Below are 21,465 nucleotides of genomic sequence, written 5' to 3'. Positions count from 1 at the left end.
ACTTAAGGAAAACCCCAGAAGGTGGTTCTTAAAATTTCAGTGCTACTTTCTACTTCACACAATCACAGAATTATCAGAGTTGGAAGGGACCTCTAGAGATCATCTAGTCCAACTCCCCTGCTAAAGCAGGATTGCCTTAGCAAAGAGGCACTTCTTACTTAAAGAATTCTCTAGAGTCTGAAAACATCCTGAAGAGAAACAGCGTTGTCTACACAGACAGCTTTCACTTTTTCTACGTAAATCTTTATGGTGAGTTGTGAAGGTCTGAAATACAGCCTTTCAAATAAAAACTGAAAGAATGGGAGTAGCACCCACTAAAATTTTCTGGGCCCAGAGGGACAGAAATGAGCAAGGGACAAGATATACCAGTTTCCCCTCTCATCTTTGTTTCTTCTTTTCACCTTCCCACCTACAGTTTGAAACCTTACCAACTCTTTTAAAGAATATTTGTCAACCTACATCACTGCTACAGACATTTTAAATATGCAGAAATTGAGAAGCGAGAAGGAAACCAGTTTGATTATAATTTAATGAACAGATGAGGCCCACTGAGAATGCTGACTCATTTAACGAGATGCAAACAAAAAAGTTCCCAGGTGATACATATGGAGTGTCATTCCCACTTTGACTATTATTGAACAGCTCTTCCTCACCATGTTGAACTCATTAATTCTGGTTTTCCCAATTTGACCAGGCTATATAGATTTAGTTAGCATGTTCACCTCGTGACAGTCTGGCCACATTATCAGCAAAAAATATCAGCAGGGCTCTTTTCCTAGCACCAATAATTAAAATGGTTGTTTCTGCCAAGACTGAAATAAGTCCTAGTAAAGTCCAGCTTCTGGCATTTCTGAAAAAGGTTACCAGGGGCTTTTAATTCTCTTAACAAAAATGTAAAACAATAACAGACCCAGACAAAATTCCAGTTACCTTTTGGCTTGTAACATGGTATTGGCACGATGCACTCTTCTTTTATGTGCAGTTTAAGTTGTGGATTACAGCCACCGACATGCTGCCCACGGTGGTCAATACACAGCACTACTCGGTAACGCAAGCCTCGGCCACAGGTCACTGTACACTGCAGGAGACAATGCAACCATCTCACACTGTTTCTTTTTTATTATATTTACAAATAGTGTTAAAAAGCAAGTTAGAAGTACTGATGATGCGTTCACTAAAGTTGCTCCACAATCAATCAGGTATGAGAGACGTATGAGTTTGTCCCTGCATCGCTAGGTGAATAAAGAAAGGGTTGATGCTGGAAAAAGTGCCTAAGTTTTGGGAACGCAAGTGATTTCTCGGGGTTCTGTAAAGCTTATCTGATTGGCAAGAGTCTGAAACAGAGGTGGCTACGTACTGAGAATATGCTCTTTCACAGTGGTCATTTTCAGTTAAAGCTGGGTCAGACGTGCTGCAAGAACAGTTTCTTCACTATATGTCAGTGATGTCATTTGGATGAACTAAGGTATTATAGAAGTGTTGAGCTATCTGACTGTATCAGATAACTACAGCCAAGATAAGTTGGCTTTATGTGCTTGTTACTATAATGAAAGGTAAGAATGCTGGAAAATCACCCTTACAGACACGTCAGCCCCTAGACAGACATGCCTTTAGCTATTACATGCAGTGAAATATTACATTTATCAAGAACTGAGAGACAAATGACCTAACTGCAAAAGGGCCTGACCTCTGCCTCTAATTTCTCCTCCACGTCAAGCAGGAATTCAACAGGCATACATAATTCCATATGCATTTTTCTGCACACAGACATGTTAACATTCTGATTATCAGGCCAAATAACTTAGCACAAAGTTCTCCTATTAAGTATGTATTATGCTTGCAGAGCTATATTTTTGTGACAGCCCTGTGCTCACAAACACATGGTAACAAAAAAGTAGAGGCTTTCTTTAGAAAACAAGAATAAAGGTCCAAATTACTTTTCAACTTACTTGAGACCATTCCATTGCCACCCACTTAGGACAATCAAACAGATTGCAGGTTTGAATGACTTTGGGCTTAGGGGCATACATGCATTTCCATTCTTCCACTTGCAGTATCTCTCCATGAATGGTCTCCTCTACACACACAAAACTTCTCCTCTGAATACCACCTCCACAGGAAACTGAACATGCAGTCCAAGGGTTATGTTCCCACCTGGAAAAAGAACTCGCATATATTAAATATAAGGCTATTTTTAATTCTACTAACCTCTATTAGAAGTGCAAAATACTGAATCCAATCTTAGTGTCACTAAAACCCAGATAGTTGGGTTGCTGGATTCTTACCGCACACTGAATATAAATACATTAAATTACAGAGCTACCTTGCATTATTCCAGGCAAAATGAAAGCAAAAATAGAACTCTAAATTTAAAGTGAATTTCCCAAAATAACTGAAAATCTTATTCTCATACATGAATTAACGACCCTAAATATACTAAGCTCGATTACTGGAATGATTTTACTTGCAAATAGTCTAAATCTTCAAAATAGACTATTTTGCACAGTTAATTCACATGGTCACATATACTCTTATTCCATTGTCAGAGATCAAGAAGCATGTGTACTTGAGATTATATGAAGTCCAAAGACAAAGACAGATCTGTCTGTGCTGACTGAGGGTGTTATTACCCACAGTTGCTCATCACTGCCCACATCATGCAGACTACCCTTAAAAAACCTGCTCATGGAAGAATTTTTATGGGAACTCTAATGCTTGCTTTGGGTAAACCCAGCCATTTCATTTCAAACTGCGTTCATCCATAAGGACTGTGAACACATTAAATTGTGACAGCTACCATTTGGCTGATCATCACTGCAGTTCTGCAAGAGTTTTCCACCCTCATTAAAATGCTGGTGAACGAGTCTGTATTCACACTTTTCAGCTTGCTTCAAGCAAAAGACAGCGGCTCATCCATTTCAGCTGCTTCAGCTAACCTAGCTGATTTCTCCTGGCGCAGGGAGATGCACAGATTAAGGAAAACACACAGCCCTGTCAACCAGCAGAGCTGCGGGGTAGTAGCCTCCAACACAGGGAAGACAAACAACCTGCTGGGAGGGAATGTCTTCAAAATGGCCATCTATCCGCGATGTTCGACCTAACTACAATAAATAGGGAAATTGCTGCACCATCTGAAGTGAGAATTACATGGAGGATTTTAGGTTACAAACCGTTTCATTTATCTCTTGGTCGTAGCATGAATGTACATTGAAGCAATCACTTCCCAACAAAAACTAACTTCAATAACGCACCACTCCTGCCACGTTTAGAGATAACAGGCTTCTATCATAGCATTTGTCTACAGGTTCCACCAAGCCCCACACAATTATTCCTCACCCTTCACCTCCTATCTCTTGCTTTCTTTCCACCACCCAACCCAAATCAAAGCTAAGCCCTGGGAAATGATTGAGTTCTGTAGCACATCTTATGGTTCATCAATGTCTTGTTAGCTTAAAAATTATTCTTACTACAACTGCAGGGGCTCTGAAAGGATCATGAAAAAAATTATATCCTTTATGAACAATGGACTCAGCAAGTACTACAATATCCCGCCAAAATCAATTAATCAAGAGTAACTTAGCTAACATAAAGTAAGTCATAATCTCAGAAGAGGTGAAGCAAAGGCCTGTAGTCAAAGGTAAATTTAAGTAATTACGACTCACTTTCTGTGATACAGCAGGTAAATCAAGGACACTTCCTATTCTAATCAATTCATTAAACTGCCTACAAAAACATATTAACCATGCATAGGCTCAAGAGAAGAATGAGTATGAAACATACAGCAACCCATGGAATGTAAACCATAGAGTATATACTCAAAAGCACGCAGAATAAAGCTACATGCCCAGATACTGATACCATATCACAAGTACAAAATACATTTGAAGAGCAACAGCTACACTTTTGACTTAAATGAACAGCGAGCGTTAACTCATTTTCTTTAAAAAAAGTCAGGAACTAAAGAGCAATTAACTGTTCAATGAATTAGCAGCTCATGGATTTATATATATAAGGCTCACTGAGCTATATGTAATACTAGCCGCACAAGTGTTTATAGCATAAAGTTTTATAGTTGTTTTTCTTTATCTCATCAGTTTCGAACACACTCCAGATCCCATACTCCCATAAGCATTTTCAAGATGGAGTGAGGTCCATGGCTACTGGGGAAAAGGGGGGTCTTGGGCAAGCAGTCAAGAAGATACTTTCCAGAACCCACAGCTGTCAAGGGATCCTCAACAGTCCAACAAGTCTGAAATAAATGGAGGCATTCCAAAAGCTTTAAAAGAAAATTTTCATCCTGGGAAATTTTTCTATTTATTTCAAAAGAATTCTCCATCTGTAAAAATATTTCAGTGGGGCATTTACAACTCTAGCCACAGGAGAACTCTTTCAAGATCTTGCGGCGCGCACCATGACTTTCCCACAACTTCCTCGTGTGAATGGGAAAGTAGTGGGAAACACCACAGGACCGCAAAGCAGCCCTTCACATGGCCCTCGTGTTATGTAGGAGGTGTGATGTACGACTGCTGGTCAAGGTGAAGGAGCCTGTAGAGCTTTGCTCAAGCATACCTAGTTTTCTGCCTGCTTTGCAAGGACAGTCTTGGGTTAGCACGTAAGAAACGGGTAAGAAAAGAAGAAGCAAAAAGAAAAGGTGGAAGAAGCCCCAGCAGAACTGGTGCAGACTAATGCATTGCAGTTACTTGACAGGCAACAGCACGGAGAAAATACATCCTGCTACACTGAAGCAAGACTTGCACCTGCACTGGACCAGATTCACCTCACGATGCAGGTACACAAACTGGCTGTTTCAGCTGCTGTTTTCTTTCAGAAATCCCAGCAAGAAAAGGTGCTTTTACACCTCCTTTGCGTTTCTTTATGCACACAGCCTGTTCCTCTCTCTTCTTCCTGCTGGCACCAACTCTGAGTCCTGCTTGGCTGTCTGCTGTCTTACAGTTCTTACTTCTTCTTCACCCAGGAAGACCACCATACCTTCTGACAGGACGCACTGAGTTATCAAAATGAAGTGGGCTTTTGTCTATAGTTCTCAGTGTTTGAAATAAGAGAACTTGCCCACGGCTTTATCACAGATATAATCTATTTCACCAGTGTCATGCAAACATGCTGAGCACAGTAAAGCACAGAAAGGGGGATTAAATTTCTCTTCCAACTGGTCTCCAAGCCCTGAGCAGTTCAGAAGATGAAATACTCATGTAAATAAATTGTGCTGAGTTCCAGAGGAGATCTGAAATACAAAGGAATTGGCAGAAGAAATGGAAGGGGAGAGACACAGAATATAATTATGGAATTTTATAGGATAAGTCTGTAGAGGAAAAAAATATATATGTATGAAAGCCAAAGTACAGCACAGGACAGCAGATCCACAACAAGTGTAAATTGCTACAGAAATAAACTATGACATTTATATCAGCTGTAATCAGTAGCTCCACTGAGCCGTGCAAGTCTATGATTTCATTCTTATTACTTCATATCTTTACTTCTTTGGAAAAATACACATTATTCATTTCATGACATAATAAAGCAGAGGCTCAACTCAGATAAATCTGCATCTAACTTCATCAACCATAATTCTTTACATTAACAGTAAATCTGGCTCAATGCTTTTTAGTCCTAACATCCTTTACAAAACATCTAAAACTTCCAGAGAATTTTTACATTCTTGTGACTGATGCGGGGAGGGGGGTGGGGGGTGGAAAGCAAGCAACAAACTGTGTTCCGATAACTTAATTTTAGGCAATAGATATTCAGACAACTCAGTATCTTTAAAATGACATGTCAAGCCTTGATGTCGAGTGTAGGTCTAAAGAAGAGCAGAAGAACAAGACGTCACAAGGGAAAAAGAATTTCTAGAGTCCTATAACACAGAAGACCTATTCTATAAAAGAATATATTAATTGCATACATCTTCACAATAAAAACCTTTCAAGTCAAGAATTCATACATGCATTTTAAAGGAGATGCTATTCTCAGCACTACAGCAGGAGAAGGCTTGGTGGGACAATTCTTTATTCTAAAGTCTTCCACATTGATATTTTCAAGAAGAACGCATTAACCTCTTACTGTAAAGCTAATCATCCAGAGGAGACTGAAAAAAATCACAAGCTTCAAAAATGTGTACAGGATTTTTATAAACTTGGTGTCCTGTACACCAAAAAATCAGAAGACGTTCCATGATCCGAGTACTCAAATAGTGTATTTGCAGTGCAAATTGTACTCATGCTGACACATATGCTATCCTGATTATACATACCGAGGAAGTGGCTGGAAGTGATCATAGGGCATGATTTCTTTAAATCCATCACTGTCAACAAAATAAATATTGCATCATTATTTCTCATACCCAAGACTGTACATCAAGTACATACTTTTACATGACCGTGCTTAGAGTAAGCAATTTCTAACGTCAAATGAAGGAATGTTACATTCATTCCACGTTACCCTTGTGGCAAACAAAGACTCGTATAATCTTACCTCTTCTGCATGGATAGACATCTATTCACCATACAGTTTCTCCACTTCATACCGTAAAAAAAAAAATTGAATGAGCAAGCCTTCGGCAGAGAAATTTATTGTCAGGGATCCTGTAGGTCTGTGCTACTTTGTTAACAAGAAAATAGTTACATACTTGTATCTGTAACAAAGACTGCTGAGGAACATGAGTGACAGTGAAATAAACACATCACAGGATTAATCTTAGATTGGTCCTGAATGGTGCATGCTTCGCACCCTTCTAGTGCTGTTTACTTGAGCTGCACCGCACAGAGAAAGCAGGCATAAAGCCTCACTTCCAATACTAAGAAATATGGTGTTATATCCAGTATTACTTCCCTTTTTCTGTTTGTATAAGCTAAATTTGCAAGGAAAAAGTTAATTGCACCTTTTCTTTCCCTAATTTTCCCATTCCAGCTTTGCAACATTTGGCACCCATTGCCATTAAGCATTACTGAAGTCTTACCACTCCATATAGTGATCAACTCTCCAGGAAAAAAAACCTTGAAAGTCTGCACATCTATAACTGTTAGAGGTCACTATCAACGATTATGTTCAACAGGAATGAAAGGAAATGGACAGTTTAGCTATAGGAAATGAAATCCATTGAAAGTGTTTCCTTTTCTTCTTGCATATAACTCTAGCTCGGCCAGCTGGCATACTAATGTGAGGTTCTGGGACTTGATACTGTGATGTTATTTTAAGATTCTTTAGCACAGCCAGGAAACCTCACCAGACAATCCAAAAGTTAGTTTGAAATACTGTAGTGCAATTCAATACAACTTATGTATACTATATTCTTTATAATTTGGCAATAATGCTCTGTGGTATTTGTACCACAAGTATATTTACTTTGAATGATTTTTTTATTTTTTTTTAGTTCTTAGTGTAAAAAAAACAACCCCCCCCAAACTTTAATAAGTGTCAACTCCACAGTGCAAATGAAGAATGAAACTTTTACAGTAGGCAGATGAATAAACCAAGTTAAGCCATGTACAAAATGTGTAAGCTGACTCAGAACTGGAGCTACTCTCTTTTTAATGAGGAATCCTGAATGGCAGCATCAGTAAATCCAAAAGCAGGCAATGTTTCCTCCTCACCCAACCTCACAAAATCCCTGTACTAGTCCTGTACCATTCAGCAAAATACATAAAGTAGATTTCGCCCTTGAACAGACTAATTGATATTTACAGTATCTCTGTATAAAGCAAAGTCTCCTATTGTACAACACTGAAGAAGTGCCACAAATCTATTGGCAGTGGCTCCAGACATCAGCCTTTAACACGTGCAACCAACCAAGATTAATACCCCTAAAGATAAAAAGAACTGAAATTAAGTACATATGATTGCTTGTTCCTTAGTAACTGACTATACCACACACTTAAATTTATTTGTGATGTGTCATACAAACCTAGAAGGGCAGGGATCCATGTTGCATTCTTTTAACTTGGGCTTCGGTTTCTTATTTTCTGGATAGTAATGACAATAGTGGTCAGGAACAACACGCTTCAGACGAATATCCACGCATTCAGCTGAATTAAGCTGATAACCTAATGCAGAAGCAAAGTTAAATTTTGGTAACGGAGATAAATTAAAGCAGCTTTATCTCCCCCTCTGAGAATAATGTGCTGCTCTTGAATTATTCTCCTGTGTTACTCTTCTTTGGTTTGCTTTTAAACAAGGAAACACTGCACAAGAACATAAAGGACCAGATCTTCAGTGAAGGCAATTTAGCAGAACAATTACGTTTATCTATCTTCACTAGACTCTGGCACTTTGTTCTACTAATATTCTAAGAGTAAAAGCAGACATATCTTTATGTGATGCAGGAATACATGTACTGGAGCAGCTCACCTGTCACAGAGGCAACCCTACAAAGTCATATGTTCCACAATTTATAACTGCCCTCCCTCAAGGAGGAGTTACCATGTATGTTAGAGAGCTATATTGAACTGTAATGCACGCTAAAAAAAAAAAAAATACTTAAAACAGAAAGCCATAGAAATTGAAGATGAGATCCAAAAAGATTGTTAAATTAAACCGTAGAAAACCAAGAAATAGTTCAAGAACATTCCTAGTTGAACAGCCAACAACAGAAAATTTGAAGTAACTACTTGGCCAAAAAAAAAAAAAAAAAAAAAAAAAAAATCTGTGTGGAGACTGGTTACAAGAAGGGATCCGAGTTTTATAAACCACTAGGTTGCTTTTTTGGCTAAGAAAAAAAGAATCATTCAAAAGAGCTGACTTGGACTTAAATTGAGGAGAGGAGGAGGATGTTCTGGTATGTGCAAAGAAAAAAAGTTTGAAACCACAAGAATTAAAATCTAAATAGAGTCAATAAACTAATAGCACAAGTCCCAGTGTCTACTGAAAACGCTAAGTATCATGTATCAATGGCTTCACTTGTGTGTCTCTTGGCTGATTCAAAGTGTCATCATGCATGAGAGTGATAACCATAAAGAAGAACTAAGCAGTTCCAGTGCTCAAAGCATGTATGTTCCAGTTCTTGTAAGTTGTGAAAGGACCCAGAAGCTATGCCACTTGCAAACAAGATAAACACAATTTTTAAACGTTCTTGCTCATTCAAGCTTGACTGCGCTGAGATGCCCATCACACTCCCCCTTCCCACACATCAAGATTACAGAATTAAATGTAGAAGAAGCATCCAAGTGCAGAATGGTGGTGCACCAATTCCAAGTCTCTGTTGTGAGGAACGTTTTCTTTTGCTGCCAATAAAAGTTGCCAAACAGACAAACTGGATACTAAATCCACTCAGATAACAGATTAAAGCCAGGCAGCTGCAATACAACTTCCCTGCATGCCTCAGTAATATGCCATTCTTAACGCTACTACTTTCACGAGGAAGCAGTAGCTTAGTTTCTGGGCTTCTGCAGTTACTGGCCTCTCTCAGGACTGCCATCAAGAGTGTCAAGCCCTGTTGATAAAGGTACCAGTTTTATATTATAGACATGCAACTACAAAGTAGGGCATTGAAAAAGCTGGCTAAACTCAAAAAGATTGTCATGTAGCTATAATTTTCAAACCACAACACCAGTCTGAATAAAGCTGGATTTGAGCCAGTAACTTGGAAGGTAAACTTGTCCCTTGAGTTATTCAGTGTTTACATGCAGGCCTCAAAAATAACTGTGATGCTTTACACTTCTTCCCTTGTCAGATAGGTTAGGGAAAAATTCATAAATGCAGTGGGGTGGAATCATCAGAGGATATGTATTGCCACTCACAGTTCCAGTAAGAATCACACTTTGTGAGGCCAAGTATCTTATAAGATACAGTAGTTTCCTGTGGGACTACATATTATACACATATATTGTCTGCATTTCAGATTAAAGTGAGGTGCAAATGCCAAAAGGTATGGTCCATCAAAAGATCCCCAGACTCTGCTTGTGCTTTAAACCTCTTTAACTCTTTTTACTCATGTCCCAAGTAACTATTTAAACCATATTTATGCTCTACAAGAAAATCACTACATCAGTATGACTGGTATCCCTGTCTGTTTTTCAGATGACCTGGGTAATGCTGATTGAACTGAAATAGCTATCTACAATGTCAAACACTCCTCCTATCACAAGACCATGCTTTTTGCAGACCAGACATGACAAGCAGTGGGCCGGGCTGAATGAGCAGTAACAGAGCTGAGCTGCACTTCGCCTAACCATTGCTGTAAGTTTAAACCAGAAGCAGACACTACAGCACCCTACCTGCTGTTCTAACTACCATCAAGACTAAGTATCTAAGATCAGACAGCCAAAGGTATTGATAGTAGCTGTTCTTTAGATTCTATTTACTAATTCTGATTTCTGCATAACTAATTTCTAAACTAAGTGTTCTAAAACTCTCCTTCATGTCTACTACTGTGGCCAGAAATACATTCTTCCTTCATCTCTTATCATTATTTTAAAATCTCATTGTATTTCTTTGCTTACTTGCCCAAAGTATCCTTTATGAATTGCCATTTCCCACTTTGAATGTCATAACTTTATTTCTTAGTCAAAGTTCTTACTCAAACGATCCTTCCTTGTGGAAGAACATGACTTCCAGTAATACAAGGTATAAAAAAGCCTATACTCATAATAACTTAACCAACCAACTTACTCTGTCATTTATTTTTCTGAAGAACCACCAGTGTGCAAAGAAACACAAACATTTAATCAATAAAAATGCAGAACAAAGGTTTTAAATCAGCCACTTTTAATCTTCAGCTGTAAACACTCCTGAAGAATTGCCATTACTTACCTCCTCCGCATGTCACTGTGCAGGGGAAGAACTCTGTTTGTCTCCACTGATGACTGATGGGTTGATAGAAGAAGAACTGAACCACGCTCTCTTTTGATCCAGAGTACCTGGTCTGTAGAAATTTCCATTACAACACATGTGTATACTATACACCACTGTTCATGTCATTTCAAAATATAGTTCACATATAATAGTGCAGAAAGTAATATGATAACAGGCATAAAACCTCTAGAAAGTCTGGAGTAATAATTACATTTACGTTTCCAATAGTCAAACACTTGTATGTTGCTTTGTTTTTCAAACTATTCAAGGTACTAATGTGACTATTTGATTATCTATCCTTGATTGGCAAAGTTCCTAACTGTATTCTTCTGTCTTATCTAAAGGTAGCAAAATATTTAAAATTTTCTGGGGAGGGAAGTCTATAATTGATCTAAGCACAATAGTTCATATTGAGGCAAGTCTAACTGCACATATGATAGTGGAGTTGCAAAATCAAAACTACTGAAATTCTATTTCTACAACTTGACAGATAGAGCCAAGTGGTGTGATAATACTGAAACACCTGCCATTTCCAATGGAAAACTGTATGACTATTTTCCTTTGGCAGTCAAATATTGGTACGTTTCTACATATAAATATCTGCATGTATTATGCAAGCCATCGGTATGTGGTCTGGGTAGAGGAGAAACTTAAAAGGATTAGAAATGGTCTGTAGCTGGATTAGCAATGTCTAAGGGAGATTCAAGGGTGCTGCTCAGATTTGCTCAGATTCAGTAGGTGGCAGTCTTCAATTGGATTAACACCAATCCACTGCACAGGATCATGCTGTTACTCTTTCTGTAACATTTAAAACAAAAGTCCTCGCCATTTTTGCCATTAAAGATCCTGTGGCAATTTCCACTACAGCAAAGACATTAACCTCGTAACATTTTAATTTGTTTGGATATACTTAGTATAAACTATGTCTGCACTGTAATTAGGATTCCTTATTTGCTAACGAAAAGATTTTGTTGCATTGCTACAACCTGATGGACAGTCACCTACTCTGTTGCCCATACTTGCGATACCTTTGTAGATTTGCACATACACACATCCCACCTTGATAATGAAATCTGCTCCAAGAGGTCCCTGAATCTTTATGATTTCCCTGTCTGTACTCTTCTGAAATTCAACAGTTGTATTTTCTATGACAAATGTTCCGGGAGCATTGAAACTGTGCTCTCCCTTGTCTCCTTGTAGTGTCTTTGACTCTATAACTAAAGAAGAAACATGCAATTAGTAAACTTTTAAACAGGATATTTTTTTATTTTCAAGGAAGTTGGAAAGTAAAGTTTACAACTTTGCCTTGCAAGTAACAGCTGTATATGTGCATTAAAAAACCAGATAGAATATCTGTGAGACTATTAGCTGCTTCAGATTATAGGCTGATACCTAAGTGCATGACGTGTCAGCACAGGAATATCTGCCTGAACACACTATTCTTTCATACCAGAAGCAATTCTGAGACAGTTTTTCCTACATCAAGTGCTCTATATCGTTATAAAGCAGTAGATTCAGCAGGACAAGCTGAAAGAAACTCCAAACAGATAGAATCAATACCCAGAAAAATAACTCATACTTCCATGCAACTCAAAAGCCTAGCAATTTCAGCAGTCAGTCTCCAGAGGCGGCTGAATGGCGTCAAACTACCAAACACTCACAGGTAGAAATACTTGTATCACTCTGCCCTACTCTACTCTGTTAACTCAACTTTGAATATTTCCCATATGATCAAAAAGCACAGCCAGGAGGTGGGTAGCTGCAGCACGGCCGGAGGGATGTCCCTTTCTCAGAACAGGTGGTGACGAAAACCCTTTTTGAGCTGTTCTGCACTCCTTGGAAACAGATTAAAATAACAGCCCACAACCTCCAGAAGACAGATGAAGCATTTTAGGATTGAGTCACTTCCAGCAAACTGGCTGAACTATAAGTGGACAAAGCTAAAGGAAGATATTCGTAATGAAAGTAGAATTTTGGGCTCTGCATACTACAGTGGATAAGCACAGCAAGATGCATGACTTGAAATACAGTGGTCTGGTTACAATCTATCAGAGCATCGCATGAGAAAGGCATGAATCTCAGATGAGCTCAAGGCTACCTAAAAGCAACCTTTTGATGAGCTATGAATACCCTCTTTTCCAATTATGTTACCTTTTTTGGTACTTTAAACAGAGTTACCTAATTCAGGCTAGATAATTTAGATTAAGAGCATCTGGTTTTACCTGCGCTGAAAACATACTCTGAATGCTGCAGTCCATCATCACTGTTTTCTTCCTTAAGATCTTTTAGGTTACAAATGCATTCTGGAGCATCCCCAACAAAGACAGTGAAGAAATTCTAGAAGAAATTAACTACCTTGAAAAAGTACCAACATTATCTCAAGTTCCTAAGCATTAGAATGCTCATAGGTATAACAAAGACCACATACATGGCTGGAAGGAAGTTAAAAGAAGGATATGTTTCTAGGAAATGACTTTATGTTGATCACAGGGTAGGAATCTATTGGTGAATCAAATCTACTTGTCAAAGAGAAAAAATAAAACACTGGGAATCAAAGTGCCCCATTGTCCAACGCATTTCCATTAGGAACAAATAGGTATAAACAAATCACAGAAAAAGCAACAAGTATTTAGACGATTACTACATATTTTTGTTTGTAATTTTTATGGAAGTTTTCTTTCCTGATTGCATTACAAAATAACCTTTTAAATATCTGGAACTCAGCATTCTTGGGTTAAGCTTCTGTAAGCCTTGATTGCAAACTTAGACTGCTTAACAGTAAGTATTAATGGTGCCTGTTATTCTGTCATTTTGTTGGCAAGAGTCAAATTAGCAATTCCCAAGGACTTCCAACTCCGCATAAAGTCAGTAGGATCCTCAGGAGTACTGGATCCCTTTGAAACTAGCATTTAAGATTGAAAAACAAGACATCTGGCTATTATGCTAAAGATGTTAAAGATGTGAATTTGGTGACCTGAGCTGCATTACTTTACAGTCTTTATGCTAATTTTCTTAACAAAAAAAAAATATTGTGTTTTTCTAAGCACAAAGGAAGAATATTGTTCAGCAGCCAACAACATGGTAACTCACTGAGAGCTGACATACATTTGTGTCAGAGCTACACTAGATTTGTATCCAAAGCAATGTGTTTATGTGCAAAGTCCAGCTATCGAGTGATGGTCTGTATCTCCGGAGGTCATGTCAGTGAAGTTTAGAACAGCTGCTTAGATTTTCCCAGAAGTGAGTCACCTAGGGAGATGAAGAGCTGTTCCACAGCACAACGGATAATCTCTGATGCAATATATTCCTGCTCAGTAGTTTCTAGTGCTTGTCATCACAAGCTTCTAAAACAGAGTGAAACCAAGCATCTGATCTATATAACACATACGTAACGCAATAATTATTAGGGAGCAGTTCCCCAAAAAAACCTACTTTATTGATTTCAGAGCAGTAATTGGGAACAAAGGTTTCACCAACTGGCTTATAGGCAAGGTTTAGAAAAGAATTCACCAAACGTTTATTCATTCTGCAGGATCCTGTAATCCTGGAGAGGTGGAAGTAAGCTTCCCCGTCCTAAGTTAGGGCAACATTTCCTTGAGGGGTCTTTAGGACTCAAGATGTGCAGAGTCATAAGGACAGGGAATTCTCTTAAATGCTCACCTCTTTCTCTGCCTAACAAGATAATCACTGTTGCCAAAGACCTGTAACTGTCTGTCTGTGTGTTACTTCCCTTACCTTGTTAAAAAGAATGTCTTCCCCATGGAAATGCCTTGGTCATCTGTGGATGGAAGATCCACTGCAAAAAACCTCCCATACTGTTAGCGGCAGGCAGGAGTAGGGCAATGGGACACGGGCAACCCACTGCAGATACCTCACTGTGTAGAGAGATGCATGGAAGAATTCCCAGGGAAATAGCTCCTGCTCCCACTGCAAGAAGCAGCAAATCCTGTTGCTACACAAAAGCTCTTTTCCATGTGATTAATTTGTAGATAGCACAATACAGGGGCCCAAAATAAAACACGCTTCCTTTTCAAAATGCAAGCCAAATTGTCTTCCTCTTAGCGTCTATCAAAAGACAAAGTGCATAGATGCATAGCTAAATACTGTCAAGTAATGCAAATCACTGCAAGCGGAGAAGGCATTGACCAAAAGGGGGAAAAAAGTTTCAGTTCCTTTTAGTGAAGTTTAACCTCCCTGAGTTCATGAACTCAGTTATCTAGCATTAGCCACTTGTAAAAATATTAGCTTCTGGTTTTCCTGTTTCTTCTGCTGGAGGATTAATTTCAGGGAACTTTCAGTCTTTCTTTTGATTCTAATGCTCTTAAAACAACTGCTAGAAAAGCCATAATATAGTCCAAATCAAAACCAAAACCAACACAATGAAACATTTTATTCATAACCATTTTTGTACTAATTATTCGGTTATTTTCCACCAAAACATTCCAAAACCCAAGCAGACAGGAGCACAAGAGGGATCTATTTGTAAAAAACCCAAAGCAACACCTTTGCTCTCTGATGAATCTGTTGCCTGTCTTAGTGTCCATACAAACAAGCAAATTACTTTTTCTTACAGCTACGAAGAAATACAGTCTTTCCTAAAACACTAAGCTGCTGATTGCAAAATGATGTTCAGAGCATTTATTTGTTTCAAAGCTGTTATGCACTACATCTCCAACCACATTTCCATTTTTGATTAATCCAGCAGCTGTGTTTCCCTGGAACAAGAGCAGATCACAAAGCCCAGGATGAAGCACAAAAGAACACAAGATAAAGGGAAAAGTGCCAGACACTCCACAGTGCTCTTCAAGCATTCACTATTGCTGCTGACTTTACGTGAAGAGCAAATATATACTGGCAACAGGAGGCAGTATAAAATTCTGCAATAAGCAGTCCCTGCTCCACCTGTTAAATTCAACTCCTTGCAAGCCAGGAAGAATGTCTCTGACAAATGCAGCCTGTAATTATACGGGATTATTTTTTAAATGCTGCCTTTAATTATACCAGCACACCCACACAGAAGTCAATGAAGCTGCAGACCAAAGATCACTTGATATTTTCTGTTAAGTGACGGACACCCACAAATATACATGCAGTCAGAGAGGCAAACAAGCATATTGTCCCAAAGCACATACCCCAGAACATCGGTTCTTGAAAATCTGGCTGTGAAGCCAGAAGCAGTTTCCACCTCCCTCCCCACAACAGCTCTCACTTGTTTTTCACCTCTGTCATTTTAAGTATTTTAGGTAACAAATGTCTAAATCCTCGCAGATTTGCAAACAGATGTGCTGGGGGAAGTGGTTAAAGGAACATTTCACAATTCTTCTCCAGCTAGAGAACTAGCTAACAAAGGTAATGCCAAGCCACAGCTTCTTTACGGAACCACCCTGGGTAGGAAGCCAGGAGCACTCTGTACTTAGTTACCGAGTTGCTGCTGCATTCCTCAGGAGCTTTCCAGAAATCCCCCAGGAGCCACTGAATCTAGTACTTTTTCCTCACACAAAGCTGAAACAACAACTTCCTTCTGCAGAACTACTTAAGAAAGATCAAAAGTCCTGACCCGAACTGGTCAGAATCACTCCATACATCCCTTGCAACAGTTTTACACGAGTATTATTTATTTCAAGATAAGTTCAGCTTTGCGCTCTGTTGATACTAGTGTTCTGTCCAGAAGTTATTGTCACTCTGGAGCTGCTCTAAAGTAGAAGCCTCATTCAATTTTTTCTTTGAAAGAAAATGACAACATATCCTTCAAAGCAAACAGATGAGCAATTGTCAAATAAAATGCATTTCTGTCTTCTATTTACGTATCAGAGCAGAAGTAGTCATTTTTATTTCTATGATTCAGACTAAGTCATCCACTTTCACTAACAAAAAATTGCTGAAAATGTTAAATAAGTTGTTTGTTTCATTGCTTGGTATGGCAGTCCCACTTATTGAAACAATTAGTTCTTTATGTAAATTAGGCCTAGATACTACCATAGATACTACCATCAGCCTTGTATAGAAAATATTAGGAAACAAACATCTAACAGAATAGCAAGTTGTTTCTCATAGATGGTATGCAATGACCAAAAGTATTACAAGGAAACAGGACTTGTGAGGTTTCTTTTATGTATTTTGTTTACCTTACCTCATTATTACCTAGATTACTTTTGCTTGAACACTGCTCACTGACCAAGTGTGACCTCAACCGGACTATTTACACGATCTCAGACTCTAACAGAAATCTGGTGCTGGGTTATACAAGTGTTATCGATCCCAGAGATAACCCTTTGAAAGTAAATTTGATGTAATTTTTTGCAAAAACTTTTTTTGATGTAATAGTTTGAGAGTGTGCCGCATTTCAGACATCTTATAAAAGAATGACTTGGTTTAAATAAATTTAGAAACCACCACCTTTTACTGAGTGGATTTCCAGTGTAGTAGGACTGGAAACTCCAGACTGGATATTAAAGATGGGAAGAGGAATCAACGTCATGATCTTACCCATATTCCCAAAGTTTGGATGAGTTCAGATACAAGGTTCTGTTTTTATCTTCTGCCTATGAATAAATACATAAAACAGCTCAGTCATACCAAGGTGTGCTGGTCCTTTTAGGGTAATTCTCACACTGCGACTCCCATGTGGTACAGCAATCACGGTTTCTTCCCCTAGGAAAATTAAAGAACTGTTTTAGAAGTTATCTTGCATGAGGGAATTTGCACATCACATAACTAGACTGAAAACTGTCAAATGCGTCTAAGAAAATATTTAACAGGTTTCACAATTTTTCTATTAAAAATAATCATGTTATTTTATTAAGTACAGTATACCAAGTCTGTTTGCTATGCTATGCAACTATTAAGACCTACAAATGGACTTGTAAATCTTTCTTGCTATTGGAAAATTATTTGCTATTAACAAAAACAACTGAAATGTCAGTAGTGTATTAGGAACATATTTACACTCTGTTGTCCTAGTTTTATTTCCTAATCACTGAATTGACATAAGGAATCTGCTAAGTAGTGCTTCCCCCTTACAAAAATCTGCAGCTGTTCAGTCTCATTTTGCCCACACCTCATTTCCTGCTGCAGGTCACAACTTTAATAAGTGGCAGGACTTACAGGAAATAAATCATCTACTTAACACTAACCCTTAACCAATTACAGACCAGTTAAGAGCAAATATATATTAGCTATAACGTATATGTTATAACAGTGTCTGCATCTAACTTACCATATAAGATCATTCCTTCCAGTAACAGCCTCAATTTAAAATTAACTATAAACCAAACCAGCCCTGAATAGGACATGTCAATACAAAACAGCTTTTGGCTGCCTGAATGGCCTCTTCGTATATAAATGTATAACACACTTACTTCAGTGCATTTTACAAAGGCAGAAAGTTATTACTTTCCATTTCAAATGTAGGAAACCTGTGATTTGCCCAAGCAAACTAAGTTAACAGTCAAATCAAAAGACCAGTCTTTCACGCCAACAAGAGCAGTGGTGTCAGACAAGGGCACGCACAGTGCACGACAGGGATATTCACAGAAGTGGAGAGTCCAAGAGAGAGCCCAAGCAACAAAACACCAACGCGCTGTCTCCCATTTCCATCACGGCCCGACTGCAAATCTTCTTTGAGGCAGGACCTGCAAACACGGGTCCACTGCAGGTACACACAGGGCTCTGTTCTGCGATGGCATTAACACACATCTAGGGGCCAGCGTAGAGGAAGTTCATTTTTGCAAACTCAAAATTAATGTCAGTTGAAGGTCAGTGATACCTTGGTTCCAGAATCACTTATACAATATTTAGAGGAAGAATATTTGAGTTTATTTTTAACTGAAAATCAGTTGAAGAATGTTTCTATCCACTTCAAACCGGACCCTTTTATAGTAGATGCTAAATTATCAGCTTCTGGTTTACATCCCCTTAGCATAAGTATGAAATCCTGCCAAATGTTCAGGATACTTCAAGCAAATACAGCAATTATTTTTTCTGAAATAAACACCTTCTTATGTTACAGTTTTTATATCACCAATTTCTAGGAAGGTCATTTAAATACAACAATTTATTTTGGATGTAATAAAATATGATCTTTATTAATTTCATACTTGGGTATTCCACCAGAGTGCAAAATACTACACTAAGAACAGTAATACAGAGTTAAGGAGCCCTGGAAAAAACATTAACTACTGAACCACTTAATATCTTTTTGCATCTTGGTTTTTCATCAGGCGAATTGCTAAAGATAGCCAGAAGGTAGTGGATGTGTATATCTTTAAAGCAAGGAAATAACTACTGAATTCATATGTGCTCTACAGCATTTGAGAGAAAGCAGGTTTGAGGGGCCCATCTGTCCCTACTTGGTCAGGAATTGCATCCTGTCTTGACAACCAACCAGCAGTTACAGCACAAAACCTCAAATAAGAGTCTGACTATGACCAGTTGTTAATACATGCAACTGCTGTTTTGAAGTGGAACCAAGGGCACTCCACGCTGAAGGGACAAGGCCCAGATTTGCAGATGTGCAGAGATGTGTAGGACTGCTCCTCTTGAGAACAACCAGGATTGTTCTGGTGTGCTTCCTCCACCTCCTTACAGCGAGCTCCGCTCGCCTCGGCAGGCCTTGTTGATCCCTTTTCAGGATGCTTCACATTCCTTTAGCAGTACTACAGACATTCCACTCTCACCGAAGCACTCTCTGATATGGTCCAAAAGTCTCATGGGGGTGCTAAATTTGGTGTTTCTCTGCGGTGGAGACAATATTACCAGAAAGTATTTTATTTGCATTACAGGAGATGACTAAGTTCACCGCCACAGCAATGTTCACAGACCTGTCAAGAAGTCTGACAGCAGGAGAGTCTTGTAACCTGACTGAGATAATTATGACCTAGGGCAGTCCTTCCATGAGATGAAGTAAATAACAGGAAAAAATAAAAGTGAGATTTTTTGGAATTCTGAACCAAGAAGGGGAATTGGAAGAACATAGGACAGAGCTGACCTAAGGGACTCCACCTTCTCCTGAGGACAGCTATAACTTCCTATGAAACAGTAGTTACGATTGTCCAGGTCTGGCTCCAAAACTATATATTCCAAAGGTCTCTGGTTCTCAGTTGAAGCATATAATTCATATTCTTAAAGGAACACGAGGCCCTGTAAACCCATTTTAAAATGCTTATGCTGTACATTTCCCACAAAATCAGTAGTATCCACACTGTTAAAAGCAGTGAACTCTTATGAAAACATAAGGGGAAATTGCTATCCTGAAATCTATACTTAGAATTTCCAATCATCCCCCCCATTTATGTATCTTTGAAAGTTAATTGCTGACCTTTGTCTAAAGCTGAAAACAAATAAGCCCAAAACTATCTGGAATGTGCAGAAACACTAGACTGTAAAATCTGATTTTAGACTCAAAGCTCACCTTAAAAACTGAGAAACAGGGCAGATAGCGTCTCTCTATCCTAACACTGCTTCCACTGTAGGGATTCCTGAGGGCACATGGGTCATCTTTCTCCAGCACCTGCTTGAAATGGCCTTTCTGCTCCTACCCAGGGACTCTCTCAGCAAATGTCTAAGCACACGCTACGTACAGCACTTGCTGATTAAGCTCCTGGATTGCTTTTACTTTAGATGGCAAGGTTTGATCCTGTTTCTATGGTGTTAATGTGGATTTAGATTTTGGATTTCAATGAGAGCAAGATCAGACTCCCTGCTATGGTAAGACTGGGAGCTAATCCCCAGGATCAAAATAAAGGAGCCACATTCCTGAGCTCAATCCAATTCAGCAGGTTTTATTTATTTTTCCATGTGGGCCATGGTGGACCCATTTACTGTTTCACATATGGGCCAATTGGGATTTTTCCTTCTCTCCTCTTACAGCGGGGCAGAGGGTTTATTTCAGGCCTATAAAAACTGTTTCTTTCCATGTATTTGCTTAGCACTTATCTGCTGGTCCTCCAGTTCTGTTTGAAGGCCTATGGGCTCTCCAAATACAAAGAACAACAGCCCAGGAACAACTACCAACGCGAAGGAGCTTTTTAGCTCAAAATGTTTGGAATCTTATTGCAGTGGCTTCCCTCATCCACTCTCACATTAGGCATAATTTCAGAAGAAATCAGTGCTGGGGTGTGTGCTGACCCACCTAATTACAAGAATCTGTACAAAGCCAATACACACTCTTTAAGAGACACCTGAAGTAGACAGGCATGTGCTATTGAAAGCACCAGTTATATATCTTGACCCCAGAAGTCACACTGCAAAAAACTGTACGTGCACATCCTTTCTGTCCTTGAGTCCTTCCCTCTCCAGCCTCACATTCTCCCACTCCTCTACACCTCCATCCCTCTGTCCACTGGTCCTGTGACTGAAGTCTGCCTCTTCATCTGAGAGTGTCACTTCTTTGCATTGTTGGCTAAGTATTTTTAAGGTGCAGCAACCTGCTTTTGAGACGGACGGTATGGCCTCAACTCATTTTAGTTACATACTTCTTCCTACTTTTGGACACCTCTTCCAAAATTTGTATGCTCTGGAAAAAACGTACAAAGACACACAGTAAGCAGTCCATCAAGAAAATGGATCTCAAGGAAATGTAGTGCGAAATAAATAAGTAAGTAGCCAATGCTCCTACACAGGAATTTCTCCAAGTAAGACAAGAGAGGTCAGGAAAGTAAAGGA

At 38.9% G+C, this 21,465-nt stretch overlaps 1 protein-coding gene across 1 annotated transcript in view; it reads right to left on the bottom strand.

Annotated features, from left to right (window-relative positions):
• ADAMTSL3 (ADAMTS like 3) overlaps positions 1-21,465 on the bottom strand; it is a gene marked incomplete at its 5' end in the record, with an annotated part of 185,190 nt that overhangs the window by 50,314 nt on the left and 113,411 nt on the right. Inside the window, 7 exons of the mRNA XM_082488623.1 lie at positions 931-1,078; positions 1,950-2,154; positions 6,269-6,319; positions 7,919-8,057; positions 10,762-10,873; positions 11,863-12,020; positions 17,380-17,454. Of these exons, the coding sequence (XP_082344749.1) occupies positions 931-1,078; positions 1,950-2,154; positions 6,269-6,319; positions 7,919-8,057; positions 10,762-10,873; positions 11,863-12,020; positions 17,380-17,454 (888 nt within the window). The remainder of the gene's footprint in view (positions 1-930; positions 1,079-1,949; positions 2,155-6,268; positions 6,320-7,918; positions 8,058-10,761; positions 10,874-11,862; positions 12,021-17,379; positions 17,455-21,465) is intronic.

This window comes from Vanellus vanellus (assembly GCF_965231255.1).
Source record: "Vanellus vanellus genome assembly, chromosome: 11".
Lineage (NCBI taxonomy): Eukaryota > Metazoa > Chordata > Aves > Charadriiformes > Charadriidae > Vanellus > Vanellus vanellus.
Note: the sequence above shows the minus strand (reverse complement) of the source record. Positions and strands in the feature narration are given on the sequence as shown.